This window comes from Hermetia illucens, chromosome 6, assembly GCF_905115235.1.
Source record: "Hermetia illucens chromosome 6, iHerIll2.2.curated.20191125, whole genome shotgun sequence".
Lineage (NCBI taxonomy): Eukaryota > Metazoa > Arthropoda > Insecta > Diptera > Stratiomyidae > Hermetia > Hermetia illucens.
The window spans coordinates 101,127,336-101,147,135 of NC_051854.1; the positions used below are offsets into that span (position 1 = coordinate 101,127,336).

Consider the following 19,800-nt stretch of genomic DNA (forward strand, 5'->3'; position numbering starts at 1 on the left):
CGATTTATCCTAACCCAAAAGGAATGACACTACGCTCCATAATTCTTTTATGATCTCCTTTTTTCTAGACCATTGGAGAGCTAGTCACTATTGTAAATGTCAAAGGTTCCGATAATCAGTTGGATTTGAATTTCTCTGATTGTATTATAGAACATCTGTTTTTCACGAAATTCAATGATTATCCATTTATAACCCAAAGTACAGGGTGCGGCGTCTAAATCTTCACAAACTTCAATTCAAATCTTCCACAGTTCTATACCACTTTGATAGATGACGCTTGGTATTTAAATAGCTTGATGGATGACTAGACATCCATAATCAAAACAAGTGCAGAGTACAATCGAAGAGCTGCGATTATCGAGCGAATCATCCGATTCTTCGGGTGCCCACGATCGACTGTGTATTATGCCATCGCGAAGTATAACGAATCGGAGATGTGTAACAAAGGTTCTGCAATACTAGCAAGGCAAGTTCACTCAAAGGAACTCATTGTTAGGACGTCTGAAATCGTTCAACAAGGCCAGGAGCTGATTTCGCCTACACCCACAAGTCATTTGGTGCAAAATTTATTGTCAGACAACGTCGATATGTTCTTGTCTAAAGAATTTGATTTGAATCCTTTGGACTTCTATGAAGTTGAGACGACCTCCAACAAGTCCAGACATCGAAAAGTCGCATCATTGAGAGTTGCATTCACCGATATGGACCACGAAGTATTGAAATGGGGCTGCGAACGCTTCAGGCCGAGAATGGAGGCCGTCATAAAAGCAAAAGGAAGTTATATTGAATAAACATATTCTATATAACCGTATAAATACTATGAAAGAAAAAAAATTATTAACTCCTCTGTATTCACAATAAAAATTATTTGAAAATATGAAGTTCGATTTGTCGAGATTTTGGCACTGCAGCCTGTATTGCTGCCTTTGCGACCACTGCTTTTCCTCATCTTTAGGACAGTATACAAATACCGTGTCGGAAAACTGACCATCCTTTAAGGCGATCGAAGGATTAGAGAATTAACTAAATCATGTGCAATTTGTTGAAGAAAGTGATAATCAGAAGATGTAATGTCTGCGAAATATAGCGGTGTGGGTAGGACTCCCCATTCAAAACTTGAGTTCCAGCATTGTCGTCCTATTAAATTCATTTTGTCTTGTCTGTCATTGTATTGCCTCAGACAGACGACACAATAATTCTTCTAAACAAAGCGAATTCCATTCGTGTCCTTTGTTTTGAAATTACTTAATAAAAATACCCCAAGGCAGCCAGTGGAATATATTTGAAAAATTACAGAAAACTGCAAAAATTTATTGTGGGTCAGAAGAGTCTAAACGGTATCACGAAAATTATTTTGCGTGGTTTCGTGAGATTGTGAAATCTTGGCTCGATAACGTTTCAAGCAAAATTGTGTAGGTCACTCCTTATTAATTTTTGGGTGTTAGGTTACGCACTGTACAACGAAATCGTTGAAATAACCCCGAATCAAGCCCGATTTGTCAAAAACTGCAGAAGTACTGACGCAATAAACGACCGATCCCCATGGCACAATCACAATCAGCGGCAGTAACTTGCCCAGAACTGAGCGATCTAAATGTCTCAGGTCAATGCTATCAGGCAATGGAGAACTGCATTATGAAATTGCTTCACGTATTAGCGCAACCTGGATGAAGTGGCATTCTACAGCTAGTGTTGTTTGTGATCGACATATCAACGAACGTCTCAAATCTAAAAGTTACCGCAATGTCGTCCGCGCTGTCGCTCTCTATGGTTTTGAGTGTTGACCGACTATAAAAGATAATGAACGACGTCTTGCTGTAATGGAGACGAAAATGTTGCGTTGCACATCCGAAATGAGGACATCCGCTCGATATGGATTGCGCAGATTGTGGAAAAAATGCGAGAGGGGCGTCTTCGATAGTATGGTCACATAATTGTTCCTCCTTGCCCTAAAGAAGTGAACAAATCGTTCTCAAAATATTGGTTTATGGAAAATAAAAAGACTTGTCTAGCGACGGGAGTGGTATTTACTTTCACAAGAAGCACTGAAAATATGCACGAATTGTTGCTATATAAATTTATCTAACTTTTACAAATATGTGAACATCTTTCATTGACCCATTTAAAAATTTATTTCTTCTATTTTCAGATCAAAATAATCCACTTCCGGAACCTGGAGCAAGTTCATCGACCTCCACAAAAAATGAATTCAAAGAGCGGGCGGGCTTCAATCGACGTCGCGGTGCCATGCGACGTCGGGTTCATCAGGTAAATTTCAACTGAATTTTATTGATTTCCACAACAATACAAGACTATTTCGAACAAATTTCAGGTCAACGGGCATAAATTTATGGCAACTTTTCTACGACAACCAACATTTTGTTCACATTGTCAAAAATTTATTTGGTAAGTGAGAAGAAAACGCTGCGTTCTTTTATGCTGATGGCAATATATTGGTTTATTTTATTTATGGACCGATCGTGTCCTAAGATCTGGGATACAGTTTCATAGACTACTATGGCTAGGTTTTAATCTAAATATTATTATTTTTCCTATTTACCTGAACTATTGCATGGGGTCACATACTGGGTTGTGTCATAATTCACTTCCTCGATTGTCTAACATTTATTTTTTTCGACCCATACTAAAAGAATAACCCTCATGAATTGGCTTTTCCCTCCCGGCCTTTGGGGATCTTTGTTTTTTATTTGGTTAATTCTTTGAAAGAATCTTTATTTAGTAAAAACTGAAAATCTCAACCAAACGATTTTGCTTACGAAGGATATCACAGAATTGCACATTTTTTGCATTTACAGGGGAATTGTTGGTAAACAAGGCTATCAATGTCAAGGTATGTGTTGAAGGCGATCTGAGTAGAAATCTAAAATAATAACGTTTCGATTTCGATTTGAATGTCCGTGTCTTTATTTAAGTGAATTTGGTTTTATTTTTTACATTTCGAGTGCAAACCTTTTGACTTTGTTTTGCGCATTATTCAACTATTTATGACTTTTTATCAGACAATGATACATGTAACGCTTCAAATGATATTGATAACTTGTCATCTGTTTTTACTAATCGATCTAAGAATAAAATTTAGCATTTAAGTAAATCTCGTAAGAATTGACGATATTTTATAACCTTTGGGTGTGACATTGTGATGTGTATTCTCGCATACATTTTTCCTTATATATGATATTGTTGTTATTATTTTTTGTTAGCGCCAATTAAAGTAGTGATAACGATTTACATCCACTGATGATCAATTTTTATCGCTTTGTAGCAAAGCATGGCCAATAAGCTCTGATTTATACTAAGGTATCTGAACGTCTTACACTTCTTACCGATGAGAATACTCAATTAGTTATTCGCGAATAATGGGGTGTATCTGCATCTTCTCTCTTCCGAGTTAATACATTTCTTGTAGAAAATACGCTTCAATTCCAATAACGACAAAGGCATAATAAGAGACCAGTTTCAGACCAGAAAATTTCCATTTTTACACAAACCCTTATTAAAATCGGTTTACTGTCTGTCCGTCCGTCACACGCATATTTCTCGGAGAAGGTTATAGCGATTGACACCAAATTTGGTAGAAAGCTGGGAACTATGAACGCTCACGCATACAGTGAGTTCCATCCTTTTACAACGAATTTAAGGGGGGGTCCCCATAAATGGGGGTTTAAATTTTTCTTAATCAAATATAATCATATCTCGGTTAGTACTTTTTCGAAGCCAGTCTTAGTTTTGACATTTGTTAGAAAGGTGGGGAGTGCGGGGGGTTGAAACTGATCATTCCTTTAAGGAGGCCATTCTCAGAAACTACCAAAACGGAAAAATCTCTAAAAAAATCAGGAGGTTGCCACTATATGGTGCCTTGGCTCCGAAATACCTTCCATACTGATATTTGTACAAATAAAGTTAAGGGGGTCATCCCATGTGAGGGCCGTTTTTTGGCTTTTTTTAGAAATTTTTTGTGAAGAATTGGATAAAGGTACAAATACGGATTTTCCAACGTAGATTTATTAATATCTTTAGTGTTCGTAGTAATTTTTCCAGCACGATCACATAGTTCGTTATTGAAAAAAAAGGTGTTTTTCTGCTGCCACGCTAGAGGGGGCTGTGATCATGTTAAAGAAAAAAAGTAAACGGCATTTTAACGTGCAGACTTAACTACAGTCCGCAAACTAGGATTATTAAAAAATATTAAAAACTAAATTTTTGGTGCCACCTTAAATTTTTTTTTTTTTAATTTTGGTGCTTCTTCAATGAATAAAAAAAAACTACTAAATGAATCGCAATTATCCTAGTTTGCGGACCGTAGAAATATGTTCTGAATAAGTCGTGAAAATTTCAAAGAATTTGGTTGGATAGATTTTGGGCTATGGTGGCAGCGGATTTTCAACATGCAGTTTCGAGAAAAACTCATTTAAAAAGCAGAATGCAATTTTTGGCTATAAGACCTTAACCGGCCATTAATTAGCTACACCTAGTCCATAAACCTGAGGTTTCGTCAAGAAACACATGTACAGCCTTGGCGTCAATTCTTGTCCTTTTAGCGAAGTCATTCGAACGTTATTCGGATCGATAAATACGCGCTTTATTACGGCGATCGACATAAATCTGGTACGTGATTTATCACGTGTTTAACATTATAATTTCCGAACGACTCCGAATATCAAAAAATCACTTTGCCCATATATTCTATACTATATCTAGATACAATTGATGCCAAAAAAAAATTCGATTCGGCAGATCGGACACACGGGATGACCCCCTTAATAATAGTATATTACTATAATTTTTAGTAATTGGCTTCAAAACCCCCCTTAAGTTCATGCTAGCACTAGCACAAAATTTCGCAACAATATAGGGTATAACATAGAGCATGATCTTACCAAGTTTGGTGGAAATCGCAGTATTACTAACAAAGTTAAAATTCGTCAAAGTTATCGCTTCTTTGCAAATTCAAGGCTATGAATGTCAATATCATCCGAAAATGGATATTCCCTAATAAAATATGCATATATTACGTGCTACGTACTAAGAAATACACAAAACCTTTCGTACCTGAAGCGTCCAGCTTCCGGTTTCCCGACTTGTTTTATTTTGATAAGGTTTGAAACCCCTTTTCATAAACGCAGGTAATATTTGTATTTATCCTGCGTATTAAGTTCATGGCTCTAAATTCAAAATTGGATGGAATATTTAACAATAATTATTTACTGAAATAGAGCAATAACTCGTTGATGAAAAACTTCCATATGATAAGTAGACTTCAGTCAAAATAGAGCTGTCCTTGCTGATACCACGTCAAGCATAGAAAATCTTTTATATGCCTTATTGATGACTAAAATTGGCTACAAGCTTAGATGGAGCAAAAAGACGATCCTTGCGCAGTTATTTTCATTTTATGTTTGACTAATAATTTGTTCACTGAAAGCGCCACTAAGTAGACATTTCATTCAACCTTTCGTTATATTCACAAGGAAATATATCCTTTTTTGTTTTATATCATCGTATCCATTTAAAATGTTCACTTTGCATACCTTTGATAAGAAATTCTTGACCCGTTCTTATATTTTAGTTTGTACGTGTGTTGTACATAAAAGGTGTCACCAATCTGTAGTCACAAAATGTCCTGGAATGCGCGAAGAGGTAATATTTTTCTATCTGAATAATAGACCAAGCCTATTGTACTAAATGAATCATTTTTACCTTCAACATTTCAGCAACAGCAAAATCAAACAGGGCCAATTCCATCGGGCCAAAGGTTTAACGTTAATGTTCCCCATCGTTTTGTGGTCCATAATTACAAACGTTTTACATTTTGTGATCATTGCGGTTCCTTACTGTACGGGTTAATAAAACAAGGCCTGCAATGTGAAGTGTGTTCGATGAACGTGCATAAACGCTGTCAAAAGAACGTAGCAAATACATGTGGCATTAATACACGACAAATGGCCGAAATTCTCAATGAATTGGGAATAACGCCAGATACACAGACAGCACGAAGGTCAAGGGTATGTTGCTGAATGATAAGCGTAGTTAACCCTTCTGTTCTTTTTCGTACTCGTTACAGGATGCTTTTCTACCCTAGTTATGGTTTTAGTTGTCTTAACTCAGATTTCACCTCTGACGTTATCGACATAAATTTCAATGTTATTTTTGACTAGCGCTTAGAAGTTATTAATAAAAATGCAAGTAGCAAAAAGATTCATGTTTTTTTTTTTGTTTTTGTTGCACAGAACGGAAGGGGTTAATACTTAATGTGAATTCATGGCGCACTCCCTAATCGTTTTGTTTTCAATTTCCCAGTATTCTAATCAATCGACTAGTGATCAATTACCCGAACGACCAGATAGCAATGAAATCGAACCGCAAAGTCGTAATAACGAAAACAATCATCAACAGCTACCACAATTGGAGCAGTTCATTGAAAGTCGTGCCGGAAAACTAGGTTTAAACGATTTTAATTTTATTAAAGTATTGGGCAAAGGTTCATTCGGTAAAGTTATGTTGGCCGAGAAAAAGGGAACCGATGAGATCTATGCCGTTAAAGTGCTAAAGAAAGATGCAATCATTCAGGACGATGATGTTGATTGCACAATGACTGAAAAAAGAATATTGGCCCTGGCCGCAAAACATCCGTTTTTGACGGCACTTCATTCCTGCTTTCAAACACCTGATCGGTTATTTTTCGTAATGGAATATGTGAATGGTGGCGATTTGATGTTCCAAATACAAAAAGCCCGGAGATTTGAAGCAGCCCGTGCTGCATTCTATGCTGCCGAAGTAACATTAGCGTTACAATTTTTACATTCACACGGTGTTATTTACAGAGACTTAAAATTGGATAATATTTTATTAGATCAGGAAGGTCATTGCAAATTAGCCGATTTTGGAATGTGTAAGGTGAGTGGAACGTCAATTTATCCCTTATCCACTAAATAATAAACTTATCATTTGAATATTCATATTAGGAAGGAATTATTGATGGCACATTGACGACAACATTTTGTGGGACCCCGGATTACATTGCACCAGAGATATTAAAAGAACAAGAATATGGAGCTTCGGTTGATTGGTGGGCATTAGGTGTTCTAATGTATGAAATGATGGCTGGTCAACCGCCGTTTGAAGCGGATAATGAAGACGAGCTGTTCGATTCCATTTTGCACGATGATGTTTTATACCCTGTATGGTTATCCAGAGAAGCTGTATCTATACTCAAAGGTAAGAACATAATTCGATAAATGAACGCATTGGATGATTAATAGTTGAGAAAAATCTACAATATTTGGGAAACCTCGAAGACTTAGCCTGATTTCCATTCTGAAAGCTTGCCCTTCGGATCATTGTAGAACAATATGATTTAGATCTCGGCTTCATCTGCTTTTCATCGACTGCGAGATAATATTAGTTTCGCAGATAGTCCTGAAAAAAGCTAGAAAATATTGCTAGAAACCGGAAACGGTGACGCATGGTTGACGTGCTATGCCCCACACAACAATCAATGACAGGCGTGCATTGCCATACAGAAAGATAACAATTATTTCGGGTAAATGCAGACATATAGAATGATTTTTTCACACAGAACTTTTTAATTTGAAAGTTATTGACTGAAAATTTGTAAGTAGTAAAGCATCTGAAGCTCAGTTTGAAAAGAGGTTGTTATAACTCTTCCAGCCACGTGCTTGCAGCAGCATGGACTCAACTTTTGAGAATTCTTTTGAAAAATTCAACAATATCCCCCTGAAGGTCGTAACTAGAGTCCAACTGCGGAACGTGTAGCGACACCAATTTTTATCTGAAATAAAAAAAATGATATATTTTTTAATAAATGGTGGTCTTGGCTATGATCGGCCGAAGTGAATTTTTTGCAATGTGAAATTAATTTAAATAATTCACTTTAAAAAAAAAAATTTCCGCGCCCAACCTTTTAGGGGCTTACAGAAAAAAAAATTTGAAAATCGAGCTCGACCGATCAGAGAGGAATGTTTACTGAACATACGAAAAAATTGAGTCGATCTGATAAATATTTCTAGTGAAATGCATACAAGCAAGTTCGGAAAAGGCAACTTTTGAGAAATGGGAGCGGTCTATGGGGTTATCGTTGAGTCGAGCAGCGTACGTTTCAGCGTAAGATCCTAAGGTGATCTCCATAACTTCATGGTTTTTAGAATCGATAAAAATCCTTCGTTGAAGACCGTCACCGCCAAAAAAGTCGAAATTTCAAATATCTGCCTCTCCGAATGCAAATGTTTGGAACACAAGCTCCAAATAGAGCCAGTGAGTGACTCATTGTTATTTTGGGTATGGGCATCTAAACATCTTTCCAGTAAATCATCTGATGAGAGACTCATAAATCGGTTTCAGTAGTTTGACGATTGAGGGATTTATGGGCACTCTCATGATTTAAAGTTTTCAAAGCTTCCTTGGCCTCGGCCTGACGCCACTTGCACCAACTATCTTTACCGGGAGCATTTGGAGTGTTGGGGGTTTTCATCTGATGAGGAGCAGTGCTCCAAAGAGGCCCAAATGGCATTTTTCATGTCTTCCATGGAATCAGGGAGTCTACGAATCGCGAGCCCATAAGTCCCTTACCCTTTCCACTAACACCTTTATTTTCTTTTTTACATTTTTCGTAGTCGGAACCTCATACCACATGAAGGACGCACTCTTTTTTTTTACATTTACCTCGTCCCCATACGGCCGCGAATCGAGAATCCCTTTGAAAGTCCTACTGTCCCCATCGCCGAGGTATCGAACGCACCTGACATCGTACTACGGTTGAGGCGCTTCAAACATGCTTACGATCGCTTCAATTTTCATCTTTCCTGGACTTCCTTCGTGATTTATTAAACAATCTTCCTAGTAATCTGCGAACCACTCTTCTAATTCCTCGGAATTTTCGTCCATCATTACTTTTTGATTCCTGGACGATTGACAAAAACTAGATTTGACAAGCGTGTCAAGTACTTTCCCGCTGCAACTCCCAACAATCGTAGCGAACAACGATGTAAAACGTTCCCGTCTTGGATTCGAATCTAAACAATGCTCGACGCACTGAGTAATAATCCGTTTGATACGTTTACGCGAAACGCAAGGGCAACTCCACCATAGCCTTCGTCTCTGAATTTGAATATTAAGTCGCTCGTGATGTTAAGTTTGTCAGTGTTTTTTGATCTTTTGTATGTCTTCTGCCAAAGACGGATCTTGTATCTTTGAGGAGATATTCATGAGCTTGAGAATTTGCGACAGGACTTTTTGATGCTCGGATATAACAGTGTAGGTTGGGTGTTTGAAAACAGGATGGTTTGGCATGGGTAGTTCTTGATGATCAGTTTTGAGAAAGTGTGTTCTGGGGTTCAGGTGTGGATTTGATTTGATTGCAGAAATGAATTTTTTACAAATTTTTTACATTCTTTGAACTCGGACTTGCTCTTTCCTCCAGCAGAGGAAAGGCAACGTCACAGTCAAATGAATCATAATAATTTTTTACTTCTTTGGTAACTTCCCTCATAGAGCTATTTTTCATTGCTGCCGTCTTGATGATCTTCCAATGTTCAATCCAGATGATGCAATTTCTGTCCCTGGCGTCAAGATATGTCATGCCTCATAGAGCACATTCTTTTTTCGCAAGAGGTGCCATCACATTGATCTTTAGGTCCACTGCATTTTAAGCATCTACCCGATTTCGCTTTACAGTTCGTGGCAATGTGGCCCAATCTACCAGAAGCGAAACATTATCGTGGTCTGTTTACGTAAAGGTTAACGTCTAACCCCACGCTACCAATTGAGATATGTTTGGGAATCTCAGACCCTACGGAGGTTAGTTTGACTGTTTGAGATGTTTGAGTGGAAGACCGGCGGCGTGTTGCAAGACTATGACACGGTATGCTTTACGGACGGATCAAAGATGGCCTATGGAGTCGGCGCGGGGGTTTTCTCGAATACAAACGGTGTATCCAAGTCGTATGGTCTCCCAGGTTTCACCAGTGTATTCCAGGCGGAAGTACTGGCGATATTGGAAGTCTGTCGATGGCTGGAGCGTGATTCGAGCCCCAAGCGTAACATAGCCATTCTAACAGACAGCCAAGCGGCTATCAAGGCCTTGTACTCAACGACGACATCTTCCCGGTTGGTGGGGCAGTGCACAGACGCGCTCAACCATCTGGGCGGCACGCTCAAGGTCACTTTTCTCTGGGTTCCCGGGCATAGGAACATAGAGGGGAATGAGCGGGCTGACGGATTAGCCAGGTAAGGCTCTGCTCTTGGCAGTCCCTCGGGGAATACAGTCGGTGTTCCGTTGGCGGCTGTCGGGGGCGGAGTCTACTCGCATTACCTAGCAGCCGCGGGCCTGAGATGGCGAAGGCTTACAAGCTGTGCCAAGTCAAGGAGAATTTGGCCCGCTTATAACATAGCCCGATCACGAGAGCTCCTATGCCAGACGCGTGCAAGTGCACTCAAGATTACGGCGGTCTGCACGGGGCACTGGCCCATAGAGGACCATGCCGCTAGGCTCGGCATACCCTACAACTCGCATTGCCGAATCTGCGGAGAAGGAAGGGAAACCCTCATGCACTTTCTCTGCGATTGCCCAGCCCTGGCTAGAGTCAGGCTGCGAACACTGGGTAAACCATTCTTTGGGGACCTCAGTGAGATTTCTAGCTGCAGGGTCGGAGAGCTGCTTTCCTTCGTGAATGCTACGGGCTGGCTCTGAAGATCCGAGCCAGCTGGACTCTGCTTCCCTGTTCCTATAACAACAGTCACGGTCTTAGGAGTCCGTGGCATCAAAACGGCGCACCAAAGCGCTAATTGGGCTCCTCGGAGCGGCCACTGATACCTACCTACCTACCCCTTGAGATGAAAGGAAGACATATTTGTTTTCCTTAGATCTGAAATTCACCCTTTATACTTTCGTTACTTTAATCGGAGAGTTTATATCCTATATCTCTTCTTCGGAGAAATCATTGGGGATACCTTTAATAATCCCAAATCTATGAATACCTCTCAAAGAAATGCATGCTTTTAGCCCTAATGTGTTCAAGCGATTGTCGGATGTCAGGTTATTCGCACAGGACGCTGACTTACAATAAACTTTTATCCTCGTTGACCCATGTTCCTTGACCATAATTACCTGGTCATTGAGATTAAGACGCGCCGTAAGCTTATGGAAATTGAGAGGTTTGAATGCCTCAATTCTTTCTCGATCATTAATTTTGTCTATCTATGTCGTGAGGTCGCTTCTCTCCACACATACTGTGTACGATTTACATTGAGTGTTCTCATTGTATTTGTACACTGGGATTGTTTGCTCCATAGGAACTATGTTTTACTTCTCCATGGGAGAAAAAATTTTACTTAGGTCCTGAGACTGGGCAACCTCAGGAAAAGCTTTGAGTTGAGCCGTGACTGGTAGAATTTCTGAAATCTTTGGCTGTTTGATTGTAGGAGATTGAATTGGGGATCTTGACAGGCTCCTCGATGCCCTTCTCCCTTTCCTAGTTAGGCAATAGCCATCGATTTCTGTTGAGCTATTGAACTGTGGCCCTATAGGTGCCGGGCCGGTTTAAGTTTATTTTCCGCTTGTCCGGGGGTTCACATTAACTAAGGCAGAAATGCCTGTTTACAGGGGAAAACACACACCAAAAAATACAGAAATAGGTTTCTACTTCAAGGTTGATTGGATGTAAGAGCAAAAAATAAAACGTAAGCACTCACCTTCTGTTAGTAGGAACAGATTTACAGTCAAACAAGAACAAAAAAAGAAACACGGTTTATTACACCACCCACACAAGAGATTTGACTTCAAACTAAACAGCACTGTCGATACAAACACGAAGTACGTCCGTCCACGGCAGATGTCACGAAAAAGTGAAGTAGATCAATCTAATCGCTGTTGGCACTTCACTTTCCATGGCAAAGGTACGCAGTCGCTAAGGTGGATAATTTTATCGTTTTTAATCGGTTCAATGTCTGTCTGTCTGTCCGTCTGTCACAGGCACTTTTCTCAGAAACAGCTATACCGATTGACACGAAATTTGGTGAGAAGAAGGGACCTGTGGACCCCCAGACATACAGTGAGTAATATCCTCCTACGTTGAGATTTAGGGGGGTCCCCATACATGTAAACGGGGGTTGTAAAATTGTTTTTCACCAAATATAGTCATGTGGGGTATCAAATGAAAGGTCTCGATTAGTACTTTTCGAAGGCGGTCTTAGTTTTGAGATTTATTAAAAAGGTGGGGAATGGGAGGGGTGCAAAGTGATGATTTCTTTAACTGCATGCTATAATTTTCTTGCTGCTTTCATGCTGTTATAATTTTCTAGCCGAAAAGTATTATGGAAAAGTTCATTAACAGAAAAACGTGGGAAAAACCGAGCGGCTTTTAATAGAGAAATATGGAATAGATATGTTATAAGAGGAACCCAAAATCAGGGCTAAACAATGTTCGCCCCCGGAAACAATTAAATGAATGTTTGCTGTTATCCCCTTTAAAACGGATAAGATGAGATAAAATATAATTCCGGTTACGCAACGTTACCAAGGATCAAGCAAATGCAGATTCTACCTATTAAGTAAAACAATCGCAGATATCTTTTATTTTTAGAAGTTAATTTACATTTAAAGTTAAAAAAGATTTGTAGATATAAAGAGTTAATTTTTAATTCTTATTTTAATCGGGCATCAAGTCGGAATACCGGAAGCTGGACGCTTCGGATATAAAGGTTTTGTGTTCATCCTGGTTGAAAAACTACCTATGCACGTTTTTCCATTCGCACATACCTAAAAATTCTAAATATTCCTTGATATAACCAACTCCGCCGTTCAAATGGGTTCACTTTATATGGTCATGACGTCATATGTACACGTCTTAGTTTGCGATAAATTCAAGTGAAATACACAATTTTGACCTTCTATAACTTTTTTTTTGTCAAACTTTCCAGGATTGTGTCTTATATTAGCATTTATACTGACGGCAAGTTTCGTACTTCTAATGAACTTAAAGGGGTTTTCGAGGAAATATATAGTAACATGCTATTATTAACTTTGTTTGAGCAGATAGCGGAACGGGATGTATATTGAGGCCTAGATTTCGTATGGACGCATCATCATGATTTTTTTTTCAGCTTTTTGGGTTGGGTAGGTTTTGAGAACGAGAGCTGTTACACTTTTCGGAGTACTCATTTTGAACCCGTTTCATTCAGTATCAGAAGAAGTACTAATTGAGCCCTTTCATTTAATACCACTACATGGTCATATTCTGTGAAAAAAAAGTTTTACACTTCCCTTTCACATATATTGGTAGCCCCCTTAAGCTTGACACAAAATGGCGCCACTTGGTGTATGTAAAGGAATTCACATGCCACATGTTCTGACCACTAAATCGGGTGTGACGGACGGACCGACAGATATTGAATCGATTTTAATAAGTTTTTGTTTCACACAATTGGAAATTGGTTAATTAAAAAATTTGAGAAAAGTCAAAAGTATTATAAACAAAAACTTGAAAGCACGTGAAATGGAGTCACGTTTTCCTTCAATATGATACTATGATTTTCGGATCATAACGTACAGCAATTAAGAAGTTGAACAGTTTCTGTAATACACTTTGAAGTCAAATATCTCGAAAGCTAGATTATATTTTCGGATAAATTATTGCAAAAAAAGCCATTTTCTACACTTACTAATGTTTCATTAGTTTTATTTGAAATAGAAAAATAGATATAAAACTAAAAAATGAGGGTTTTGAACAGCAAAAGAAAATGGGCATTTAACATTTAATACAAAAAGGATAAACTTATACCAGTAATTGAGTAAATAAATATATTGGTTGGTGACCTTTAACTTTTAAAATTGCGAGCAGTCTTCTTCATTGGCTCTTCAATTTTTTCGGTAACTTCCGCACTAATAGACCTCCGGATATGCTCTTTTGCGTAATTTCTTTTCGACGTGTGATTTAAATTCGGGGTCTGATGTGGATAAGGAGGAGTCTTTTGATATTAACGATGATTCAGTCGTTAACAATGATGGCTTTGTGTTTTGGATCATTGTCATGAACTAACATTATATCAGATGACAAACCCAATATAGCAAAGGTAGCTGGTATGTGCAAGGTAGCCTACTTTAGTGAGGTTTTCTTCAATTTATATACCGTGGCCCTGTTCCCTTACACGCCATAGCACTCCACATCATGATGCTACCATCGCTGTGTTCAACTGCTAGCACAATATTACCATGTGTTTCAGAAAGACTGGTGGAGTTTAAAGATGAGCAAACTTGTTAGCACTGATGAAGGGAATAAGTGGTTCCCGAAATATCGGTTTTTGCAAGAATAAATATCACACCAACGAAAAAGAAACAACAAGTTTTTATTATTTCAAATAATTAATCGTTGGAAACACCGCATAATTCCACTCAGATAAACAAAACCTTTCATACCTGAAGCGCCCAGCTTCCGGTTGCCCGACTTGTTTCTTCTTCTTTTCTTCTTTTTCTTCAGCCTTTGTTCCGTTCACAAGCGGGGTCGGCTCGTCGTGATCGGCTTCGCCATTTGGCTCTATCGAATGCCTGATCTGGGTGCAATCTCGAGGCTTTCAAATCCCCATCCAGCGTATCAAGCCACCGTTGCTTAGGTCTGCCTTTTGGTCGTTTACCATCGACTTCGATGTTCAGACCAATCTTAGCAAGTGAATTCTCGTTTGCACGAATTGCGTGACCATACCATCGAAGACGCCTCTCTCGCAACTTTTCTACGATCGGTGCAACCCCATAACGATCGCGGATATCCTCATTTCGGATGTGATCTAAACGTGTGACGCCACTAGTCCAACGTAGCGTCATCGTCTCCATTACCGCAAGACGCCGTTCATTGTCTTTTATTGTCGGCCAACACTCAGAACCATAGAGAGCGACTGGACGGACGACATTGCGGTAAATTTTAGATTTGAGTTGTGGAACGCCACTTCATCCAGGTTGCGTTAATGCGTGAAGCAATTTCATAACGCAGCTCTCCATTGGCTGATAGCGTTGACCCGAGGTATTTAAATCGCTCAGTTCTGGGCAGATCACTGCCGCTGACAGTGATTGTGCCTGTTTCATGGGGATCGGTCGCCAAAAATTCAGTTTTGTTTAAATTCAATCTGAGACCGTGTTGCATGAAGCGATCATTCCATTTTTGAACAAGTTGCTCGAGATCATTTTTGCTATCAGATGCTAGGAAAACATCATCTGCATAAAGCAGGGTAGCAGTAGGGCGCTGGACGTTGGATATCCCGTGTGACGGTGTCTATAACAAGGACAAAGAGGAGTGGTGAGAGGGCACTTCCTTGATGAACTCCAACAGAGACACGAAGCGGTTTTGATACACCCGCCATATTTCGAACTTTACTTTTCGGATCGTGATAGAGCAATTGGACCCAGCGCACGAGTTCTTCTGGCACGAAGTGTTGTCGTAAAGCATACCAGATGAGTTCGTGTGGTACACGGTCAAACGCTTTCTCTAGATCCAGAAAGGCAATGTAAAGAGGGCGATGCTTCTCACGGTGTTTCTCCATGAGTAACCGCGCAGCGTGTATTGCGTCAGTATTTCTGCAGTTCTTGACAAATCCGGCTTGATTCACGGTTATTTCAACGATTTCGCGAATACGGTTGTCAAGAATGCGTTCAAAAATCTTCATGGTATGGGAAAGTAACCGGATCGGACGGTAATTTGAACATTCTGCTGGGCTACCTTTCTTTTTCCATATTGGAACAGTGGTACTTTCTTGCCAGTCAGATGGTGTTCTTCCTTCTTGAATAACCCGGTTAAAGAATTCACTGAGCCACAGTGTTGGGTCCCAGCTCTTCGCTTTCCAGAGCTCAGATGCGATGTCGTCAGGTCCTGTTGCTTTCCCCGATTTCATTTGTTTTATTGCCTCCTCGACTTCAATTGCGCTGACTGGTGGAACTGCTCCAAATGTCGGCAATGATTGTGGAAGTGGAGGATGAGCAAATTCTTCAGTTGAAATCTGCTCGAAGTATTCTCGCCATCTATCCGTTGCGGCTCGACGGTTGGTAAGCAAAGTACCGTTCTTGTCATTAACGCAACAGAAGTGTTCGATATCCTGTGTGCGTTTATCACGGCTTTTAGCAAGTCGATACAGATCTCTCTCACCATCCCGAGTGTCCAGTTTATCGTAAAGATTTTTGAAATGGTTTGCTCGGGTGACAGTGACCGCTTTTTTTGCTTCCCGGTTGGCATTCTTATAAATTTGCCAATTAGCAGGCGTTTTATCGTCGAGAAATTTGTGGTAGAGGCGTTTCTTTTCACGGACCTTCATTTCAACATCATCATTCCAAAGCCAAGTATCTCGGTTGATGTACCGCTTACCCGGCTTGGTGACCCCGAGGGTTGCAGAGGCCACTTTGTGGATCGTGTCTTTCATTTGGTTCCATGATTCTTCCACATTCGTAATGGTTGGCAATCGTATGAGTGAGACCGTTTCTTCTTTCTTCTCACCAAATCGCCACCATTTAATGCGCGGCGGGCCAGTGCGTTCCTCACGCTGTTTTATCGGTGGCTTAATTCGCAGGACGGCAATCAACGGCCGATGTTGAGGTGCGATGGTCTCATAGGGAACGACTTTGCAATCAGTGACAGTGGTAAAATGTTGGCGTCTTATGAGAATATAGTCGATTTGCATTTTATTGTTCCCACTATAAAATGTGGGAAGATGAGACAATCGTTTGATGAACCATGTATTCATAAGTACAAGGTCATGGGTGTCCGCAAAATCGATTATACGCTTGCCACCTTCATTGCGCGCTCCGAACCCCTTCCCCCCATGGCACCTGTTACCGTCTGCCTTTTCACCCACATGACCATTAAGGTCGCCGGCAATGATTATGTAATCGTCAGCAGGCACGTGACAAGTCTTTTCATCGAGAAGTTGCCAGAAGGCATCTTTCTCGGCATCAGGTCGACCTGTTTGTGGTGCATAAGCGGTGAAGAAGTGAATAGTGCGATCAGCTGATATAATGGTGAGCTTCATCAGCCGATCATCAAATCTTTCGACTTCTTTAATGGCATCACGGAAACCCTCTGAAATGGCAATGCCAACACCATATTGAGTGTGTGGGTTACCAAAATAGAGAAGTTTGTGGCCATTTTTGCTGCGTTCGCGTTCAATGTCGCAGCTTTTGGCACCAGACCATCGGGTTTCTTGCAGAGCGCAGATGTCAATGCGCATTTTCCGAAGGGCTCTTGCGAGTTCCTCCGTCTTTCCAGTTAGGGTACCAACATTTAGCGTGCAGACACGTATTTGTTTTGTTCGTGTTGTTCGGACTAACTTGCTTACGTCCTGACGCCGTCCATGCGTCAAGAACCCTTGCCCATTTCTCGACAGGACCGGGGCCCGTCCTGCCGCGTCGACTGAGGTGGACGCCCTAGCATTTCTCCGAGGCTTGTGACTCAATCCGATCATCATGTTTGTAACGACATTGTATGCACTTTCTTGGTCGACTTGTCGCGGAGCCTGTCACCAAGAGAGATCAGGTAGGATTTAGCATAGTAGAATAACTTCAACTATACTCTATTTATCTCTTTCCCTGATCTCAGCATTTTATTTTTGTTTTACTGAGGATAGTGCAGAGTACGTTGCCTCAAACCCTCCTCCTTTACCTGGGCTTGGGACCAGCATACTATGTTAATAGCATGGCGGAGTTAGGTTTCCCGACTTGTTTAATTATGTAATACTCATGTAGAGACCTAAGCTAGGATAAATTCATAATGTTATCAGTGAGCTAATCGTTCATAAACATTTTCGTTGCAGGATTTTTAACAAAAAGCCCCAGTCAACGTTTAGGTTGTACTGGTGACGAAAATGAAATTCGTAGACATCCATTCTTCGCAAAACTAGATTGGACAGAATTAGAAAATCGTAATGTACGACCTCCATTCCGGCCTAAAATGGTAAGTGCAAAAAATTCCATTTGAGTGTCCTCAAATTCTTAGCTTTAACGAATACCACACACAGAAATGTCCACGCGATGCTACAAACTTTGATACTGAATTTACTAAAGAAGAGCCAGTCCTAACACCAGTTCCAAATGATGTTATTCGGTGTATCAATCAGGAAGAATTTAGTGGGTTCTCGTTTGTTAATACGGACTTCGGTCCCGAGCGCAAAGTCTATTAAACTTAAGTCATTATAATGTAGAAAAGAAAGCAAACAAACAAAGAAACACAAAATATAAAACAAGATATTTAAGTAAAAAAAATTTGAATAGATATGCAGAAAGTGAAGAAATGAAACTAAAACCTACTTTATTAAATTATTTAGAATGCATTAAAATATTGCGAAAACTATTATTAAATAATGAAACACCTGAACAACCGGAAATTTATTTTTTGCTAAGCATAATATTTATGAGTATGATATAAGTGGTGAACACGACAAGTATTCAGAGTAATCTTTATGCAGAAAATGGTTTACATTGAAACTAAAATGAAAATATATATCTATATAATTTAAAGTGTACCCTAGATCAACAGCGAAAACGTAGTAAAAAGAAAGAAAAGCAATTAGAGAAAACTAAATTACAGAAACACAAAATTAAAAGTAACCATTTCGAATAATTTCGTCTTTTGTTCCACAAAAAATGCGAATAACAAGAACAAAAAAAAATATAAAAACATAGCTAAAAGTAAAGTATAAAAATAATATACAAGATATATTACAAATAGTAAGAAATTAATCTAATGAAAAGCATACACCCTTTGGTAGCTTTTAAAAAAATACCAAATCTCATTAAGTAGGTGCGGTACAGTGCGAAATAGAAACGGGAGAAGAAAAAAAAAGTTTCGAAAAATCACAATTTTAATTGCCGCGCTCACAACTTGTTTCAATCAAATTGATTATTCTAGATTATATAAAAGAAAACGTATCAATCTCAAATTTTATTTTGAAAAAAAGTCGTAGACTGTGTAAACGTTAAAATGTTTTTAAAACATTCAAATTTCAATTGTTGAATATTTTTGAATTTTGCACAATTCTTTGTTTATATACATGCGATATTTATTATTATTATTTTTTATCTCCATTTGCTGTGATTATTGCACAAATAGTGTTGATTTTAGATGTTGCTTTATTATTTATTTTTAACTATAGAAAATTAATTAAATTATTGTATGAGTTTTGTTGGTTAAGATCCATTATTATGTTAGTGATGCTTTTGTATGATGAAAGATAAAACAAAACTGTCTGTACTCAGTGTTTTTCCACCCAGTGAAATTATATTGGGTTGAGAAAAAAGTAATGTCGTATTTGTGATCGAATTTTAACACTTAGAATTATCCGATTTAAGTCAAATATGCGCCGTTTTGTTCGCAAACTTGTTGCCATTTAGAAGACAACTCCATTATCCTCCTCTTATAACAACCCCCCCCTCCTTATTTGCAAAAAAACTCAGACAGCCAGTTTTCGCAAGTCTCTTTTCAGGCGAACTTAGTAGCACCAAGAGCGTTTTGCATGGACCGGAAAAGATGGTAATCACTTGGTGCCAGGTCCGGACTATACGGTGGGTGCGATATGACATCCCATCCGAGCTCCCGTAGCTTCTGGCGGGTCATCAAAGACGTGTGAGTCCGAGCGTTGTCCTGGTGGAACAGAACACCATTCCTATTGACCAATTCTGGCCGCTTCTGGTCAATCGCCTGCTTCAAACGGTCGAGTTGATCACAGTAGAGGACCAAATTGAGGGTCTGGCCATAGTTGAGCAGCTCATAGTAAATGACTCCCTTCCAATCCCAC

At 39.5% G+C, this 19,800-nt stretch overlaps 1 protein-coding gene across 3 annotated transcripts in view; it reads left to right on the forward strand.

The window, feature by feature from the left end:
• Window positions 1–19,545, forward strand: part of LOC119659172 (protein kinase C) — an 80,878-nt gene extending 61,333 nt beyond the window's left edge. The window contains exons 4-12 of one of the 3 annotated variants that reach the window (XM_038067126.1): window positions 2,150–2,268; window positions 2,333–2,406; window positions 2,817–2,851; window positions 5,588–5,658; window positions 5,733–6,023; window positions 6,319–6,915; window positions 6,984–7,236; window positions 17,821–17,960; window positions 18,025–19,545. In XM_038067126.1, the coding sequence (XP_037923054.1) occupies window positions 2,150–2,268; window positions 2,333–2,406; window positions 2,817–2,851; window positions 5,588–5,658; window positions 5,733–6,023; window positions 6,319–6,915; window positions 6,984–7,236; window positions 17,821–17,960; window positions 18,025–18,186 (1,742 nt within the window). In that variant the 3' untranslated portion in view covers window positions 18,187–19,545. The remainder of the gene's footprint in view (window positions 1–2,149; window positions 2,269–2,332; window positions 2,407–2,816; window positions 2,852–5,587; window positions 5,659–5,732; window positions 6,024–6,318; window positions 6,916–6,983; window positions 7,237–17,820; window positions 17,961–18,024) is intronic. The other 2 variants (XM_038067127.1, XM_038067128.1) reach the window with 2 other exon arrangements.
• The last annotated feature ends 255 nt before the right edge of the window (window positions 19,546–19,800 follow it).